This window comes from Convolutriloba macropyga, chromosome 6 (assembly GCF_964194025.1).
Source record: "Convolutriloba macropyga chromosome 6, txConMacr16.3, whole genome shotgun sequence".
Lineage (NCBI taxonomy): Eukaryota > Metazoa > Xenacoelomorpha > Acoela > Convolutidae > Convolutriloba > Convolutriloba macropyga.
In genome coordinates this window covers 5843733-5850159 of record NC_134473.1, presented here as the reverse complement: position 1 = coordinate 5850159, position 6427 = coordinate 5843733, and the positions used below count along the sequence as shown (strand labels likewise).

General features: G+C 37.6%; 1 protein-coding gene across 1 annotated transcript; it reads left to right on the top strand.

The window, feature by feature from the left end:
* Positions 1-1142: 1142 nt before the first annotated feature.
* LOC142340718 (pyruvate dehydrogenase E1 component subunit alpha, mitochondrial-like) lies at positions 1143-5295 on the top strand. The gene is made up of 3 exons (XM_075391417.1): positions 1143-1212; positions 3664-4499; positions 4886-5295. Exons 2-3 carry the CDS (start codon positions 3673-3675, stop codon positions 5193-5195), a joined length of 1137 nt encoding a protein of 378 aa, XP_075247532.1. The 5' UTR covers positions 1143-1212; positions 3664-3672; the 3' UTR covers positions 5196-5295.
* Positions 5296-6427: the final 1132 nt, after the last annotated feature.

The window sequence follows — 6427 nt, the reverse complement described above, 5'->3', positions numbered from 1 at the left end:
CTAATTGGTAGGGCCAATACCCACATTTCGGTCTGTTTGGTCTCGCCAATAGCCACATTTCGTTCTGTTTGTTCTGAGCAGTACCCAGATTTTGGTCTGGCCAATATCCATATCTCGGTCTGTTTAGCCTGGCCAACACCCCCATTCAAGGCTAGGGGTTCAGTCAAAAGAAGAACCAATGCCCTATAAATTGTTTAAATGTAAGCTGCACTGAATGTTTTTCAAAATAATAGCAAATCATCGGTAACCAAAATCTACTTCTCGATGATTAGACTACTTCATTAAATCAATTTTTGAAAATCTCATTGGTCTTTAAATCGGCGATCAAAGGTTTTTTCACTATTTTTTTTCAATCTCAATTTCATTTATTGTTCAGAAAATGAACCGAATAATTTCTAAATTTTAAATTGTTCTGATCAATGGTCTGACTCAGGGTCTTTCCCGTCTCGTCAATGGTCTGAACAACGGTCTGGTCTAGGCTGTGTTCCGTCTTTCCAATGTTCTGAACAACAGCCTGGCCTAGAGTTTGTTCAGTCTGACCAAGGGTGACCAAAATCTGTTCGGTCTGATCAATACTTGATTTTTGGTAAGGTAGGTCTGGATCCCCACTGTCCACGACCCAAATTGGTCTGGCCAATACCTATCTTGGGTCAGACTTCATCCTGGGTATGACTGAGCAAGTTCAAGATTTAAAAATTACAAATTGATCTGCTTAAGGTTTTGCAAAAACCTGGTGCTAACATGCAAAATTATTAGGCTTATTGGTGATCAATATGTGGCAACTGAGCTAGTTCAGTTTTTTAATAGATGATTTGCATTACCTTAGTTTCTCAAACAAACATTGGCTGTTTAGCTTGATGGCGTGAACACTGCTGTGCAGCTCGAATGCATTGACCCAAAGTGACGTCTAAGAAATGGCTCGGCCTAAGAGGCGCCTATTGGAACTATATGTCAACGATTCCGTACATCAAGACAACTTTCTGATTTATTCGTTGATATTGTGCCAAATGAACTCAATTTTGTGGTCGGCTTCAACAATACCCTAATCGAGTTTTCGATCAATGAAAACCCGCTGTCATTTGAAATTCCGACGACCAACTCGCGAAGAAGTTGATGAAAGTTTAACTGCAGTGACAACAGGTTTGGTAGTGAAAAGCATTGGTTACGAAGCTGCTCCCATTGAAAAAGTCTCCCCTTTTGAAGAAAATTAAGGTGAGATTTTTAATCAAGAATTTAAATCTTTTTTCGATGTCCTATAAACAACTAAATGAATATCAGCTATTCTAAACCATTATGGGTATTTTTTAATGCCATGTTTGACTAGTTTTGTAATAGATTGTTTGAGATGGTGTTCTCAATGACCTGAAGTCAGGTTGACATATTTGCCTGTTTTTTTAATCTGTGCAATTCATGTCTAAATTTTTTTAAAAAGAAAGTAATTTTGAATCAAATTTCTCTGTGTGTCAGAAAAAACCATAAAATTTGACAGCCAGGGTTGCGTATCGGAATTATTTGATGTTTTTCTCCAATTTGCTCTCAAAATTGTGTTAATTCAATTTGCTTACTGAACCGAGGAAGGTTCTTCATTTGGCTGCAAAGTGAAAAAAAATTGAACACCCCGTACCGACCTCCAAATGTAAATCAGAACAGGGCAATTATAAATGCAATTCTCCCATGTAAAATATTTTGCTCGCTTTACTCGCTTGAAATTTCCTTCCTTAAGCGTATATCAATGGTGCAAAAGACTAACTCTTAGCATTCATGGTTGCGAAGAAAGGAGAACAAACGTCTGGGACCCGGGGGGATCTTAGGTCCGACGCATGTGCGAAGCTGTATTTTTGCTCTTGGCCCAAGAAAAATTGTAAATTCTGACCATTGTAAAATTAGACTGAACTAAATCCTTGACAACTAAAATGAGACTGAAAACTAAAAAGACGAGGGTCGGTCTATTATTCAGTAATGGCGAGGAACTGCATTTATACTGGATAATACTGAAAAGCACGTGGAGTTATATACGGAACCAATCTCTTTGTAAAATTTTTTGTACTTGGCCGTGTTTTAGAATCATTTCGATGTTTTTCCAACGCATGGTCGCTCAGACTCATCGTACAAACTGTTGCACCTCAATTTCGGGTTTTGAACAGATTTCCCACAAAACTGAAAAACGAGAGCTGTGGATCAACACAAAAAGCATACTAACCAAAAATAAAAACCAGAAAGCCTGTAAATGAGTAAGTTCTAGTTACGCATATTTTTAAGCTTTCAAAAAATAGTAGCTGAGAGCTTGGGATTCAATATTCAAGCAAATACTCAATTAATTAAGTTAACCAGCAACGATATACTGTGTTCCGAGTTAATAAAATGTGGTTTTGTTGACATTTAACATGACTGGTTTAAAGTTGACCTCTTTTTGTCTATTTTTGATGTATTCTACGTGTTTTTAGTGTTTCGCCCTGTTTTGTAAAAGAGAAAATCCGAAAAATCAAACTGACGAAAATTATAAAATTCTCAACTTTTATTTGCCAGGTTAGTTAACAATATTGAGAGACTGTTAGTGGTTATGTCTTGAGTGATGGATTGGAAGTTTCTCTGCGATGCGCAACCTCTCGGCGACCAGTATAATGTCCTTAAAGGTTCCTAGTTTAGCAAAATTGCTCGACTCCTTGAAAATTGGGATGTGGGATGCCTTCATTTACAGCAAATAGAATAGAAAACGGAAAAAGGAACGAAGCTAGCGGTTTCAGGCGAGATAAAAAAAACCTGTTTAAAATTCCCTTTGTCTTTTATAGTTTCTTAGTACTGCTAATGGCATCACTTGACTAGGACCATTGGACTTTTTGATAACCTATCAAGTGAATGGCTGCTCTGTGCGGCCAGGTTTGTACAGCAATGCTAACTTACTTGAAAACAATTTATTAGTAATTAACATTTTAAGCATTTATTAAAAGGAAAATGCAAAATAGATATACTGGTCTTCACTGCTCCGGATGGGCTAAAACCTGACCAGTCGGATTTTTAGCAGCAACATTGTCGCATTTGATTCATGAAACAGATAATTCGATTTTGCGAGAGCTCGATGCTTTGCCTAACGTCCTGGTACCTGGTGACGTGAAAGGATATTTGATCAACAAAAACATTTTTTTGTAAATGAACAAAACTGAAATTGCTTTATGGGGAAAAAGTTAACAGAGGAATAAGACTTTTAACAAGCCTCGAGTTAAATTTGAGTCTTATTTTGACTTATTGAACGCTATGAATGACTATAATTGAAAAGTTGATGCACCTTCGAAGGTTAAAATTTATCTTGAAATTTCAAATTGTAAAAAGTATAAGCAAAGTTTATTGACTTTTTGTTAAGGGTAGTGATTTTTCATTTGAAAGTTGGTTTTCAAATCACTGTTAAAACTGCAACTTTTAGAACTTTTATACAGTTGAATTTTCAATATTCATGGTTTTTCTATGATCCATCGATGATTTTCTCTGATCCATCGATGTGATCATCAAAAAATTATGAATTAGCAATGATCCATCGATGGGATTAACTAGGACTCCAACCCGGGTGGGCAAAAGCTGGACGATTTTATTTCAATTACATTTTAATGTAATGTTGGTTGTTTTTACTGCACTGAATAGGTCGGTTTTTGTAAATGGATTTGATTTCAGATAATAAAAATGTTGCAAAGGACAGTAATGAGATTTATGCGACCGAGTCGCGCGCCAATGTCGGCTACTTCAGCTCAAATTGAATTGTGCAAATACAAATACCACAAACTGGAACCATCTCTTCCAACCACTGCGACTTTAACTGCGGACGAAGCTCGCAAAATGTACTTTGACATGAAAATAATTCGCCTTATGGAAAATACGTGTACCAAGCTGTACCAAGAGAGAGTCATTCGAGGTTTCTGTCATTTGTATTCGGGTCAGGAAGCAATGTGTGTGGGGCTCAAAGCAGCTATGCAACCCCAAGATAGCGCAATTACGGCATATCGGGCTCACGGTTGGACCTACGTCATGGGGGTGAGCGTTGAGGGGATTTTGTCAGAACTTGCCGGGCGAAAAACAGGGTGTTCTGGTGGTAAAGGAGGATCTATGCATACGTATGCGCCCAATTTTTACGGAGGTAATGGGATTGTTGGGGCTCAAGTACCCTTAGGTGGGGGGATTGCCTTTGCACATAAATACAAAAAGGACAACGGGGTGTGTCTTGCTTTATATGGTGATGGTGCAGCCAATCAAGGCCAGGTATTCGAGACATTCAATATTGCGGCGCTCTGGAAGTTACCGTGTCTTTTTATTTGCGAGAACAACCTGTTCGGAATGGGGACTTCTATTCATAGGGCGAGTGCTTCCACTGATTTCTACACGAGGGGTGACTACATTCCGGGTATCCTTGTGGACGGTTGGGACGTGGTGTCAATAAGAGAAGCTGGAAAGTTTGCACTGGAGTATTGTAGATCTGGCAATGGCCCTCTGGTTATGGAGTTGAATGGATATCGGTTAGCTGCGTAAACTGTTTGACATTCTCTAAATTGTCAATTTTTCGAAAAAATTGTTCAATTTGTACTCAAACTGATAAAAGCAATGAAACTATTTACAAATTTTCTTACCACGCCTCATTACCAGTTGTAGTTTTTGACTCTAAAGCCACCGATTATTGTTCAGTGCTCCTAGCCTTGAAAACCATACATTGATGATGTAAAAATTGTTAAGAGCCGAACACTCAAAGCAATATGTGCGCTGTCAAATTCTGTGCAGCTAATTAACTGCTGCTGACGCAAAGGCACTGCGATTTCATCGTTTTAAGTGACTGCAAATTTTAGTAGTTTCGGGCGCGCTGTTCAAATTTTTGTTATCCATTATACAGATTTTTTTGAATTTGTAGATTTTTCGGTCATTCGGTGGCTGACCCAGGACTCGACTACCGAACGAAGGAAGAAATTGAGGAAATGAGGGAAAAACGAGATCCTCTTAACCTCCTCAAAGACAAGGTCATTGATAATGGACTCCTGACCGAAGAGGAAATCACAAGCATGGACAAAGAGGCAAAGCAAGTTGTGGAAACAGCCCAACAAGCAGCCAGAGCAGCGCCTCAGCCAGACTTGGAAGAGTGCTACAGTCATGTTTTGACTTCAGATTATCAAGTGAGAGGCGCTGACCAGTCAATTTTGGTGTCACAATCTGCGAGACATTAACTGAGAACTACACTCTAAAATTTTCTCGTGTGAACTCACATGATCTTTTCTCGTGTGATGAAAATTTACACAATTTTTCGTGTGAAAAATGGGTCTCGTGTGAGGCCAAGAAAATCGAGTAAAAATACACAATTTATCATGTAACTGCGCTATACTGCTGGTCCGTACATTAGATACTTAAACGACGGGGTTAATCGCGGGACCACATGTATAACTTGAGAGTTCAACCCCTAATTCTACTCTTGGTATATAGTTAAGTATTAAAGAAAGTTAAATGCAAATATGAATTAATAAGTTATGTTAAACAGCATCAAATATGAACCGAGCATGAAGGGATAGAATAGTTAAAGTTGTTAAGACTGAGATAGCACAAGATAGTACAGGTTGAGTTATTCTAAGTTAACTTGTAACTTAGATAGAGTTTAAGAGATGTTAAATTATAACTTAGAGAAGTTAAGTTAAACTTACCTGATTTCCAAATTTGTGCTAAGTTAATATTTTATGACTTAGAGAGTTCTTAGTTAAGAACAAGTCACAAAATATTCTAAGTTAGAAAAATATCTCAAGTAAGCTGAGATTGAGCAAGGGAGCAATACGGGAGTTTGATTTTAATTCAGAAGTTATCAGGGACCAAAAAGTGTTGGTAGTTGAGCGTGCAAGCTCCTTTTATACTTGCGGACACGTGGTTCTCTAGTATCCTATTGGATAGAGATAACAGTGTCGACAGAGTTTCCAAGGTTAACTTGGTGTTATCTGTGTGGCGTGATAATATCACGTCATAGTATTCTCAGTTTTAGTTAGTGATCTTAAAATAGTAGCTTATTCAAAACTAATTAGTAATTTGTTCACGCGTTAAAATGGACTTTGTCCAAATCAAGTTTGTGCTTCACGCACTATAACGTAAATCCTCAAAATAGCACTAAGATTATCAAATAGTGTTACTGAGTGTAGCACACTTCAGTACATCCCATCCCGGTCCATAGGTATTAAATCAAAACATCAAATTTTACATAATCGAATAAATTACTTAGCTTAATTTTATAATAATTAAGCATTTAAAGTTTGTGAGGTAGATTACTTGGTTAAAGTTCTAAAGTTCATCGTAGCTTCTTGTTTCTGAGTTCTCTCTTGAAGAAGGGTTGACGATGTCCTAAGATACAGGGCTGTACAAAATAATAGATCCAATTTTTTTGGCTGGTCGTTATAATAGACCTTTTGAAGTTTTTCTATAA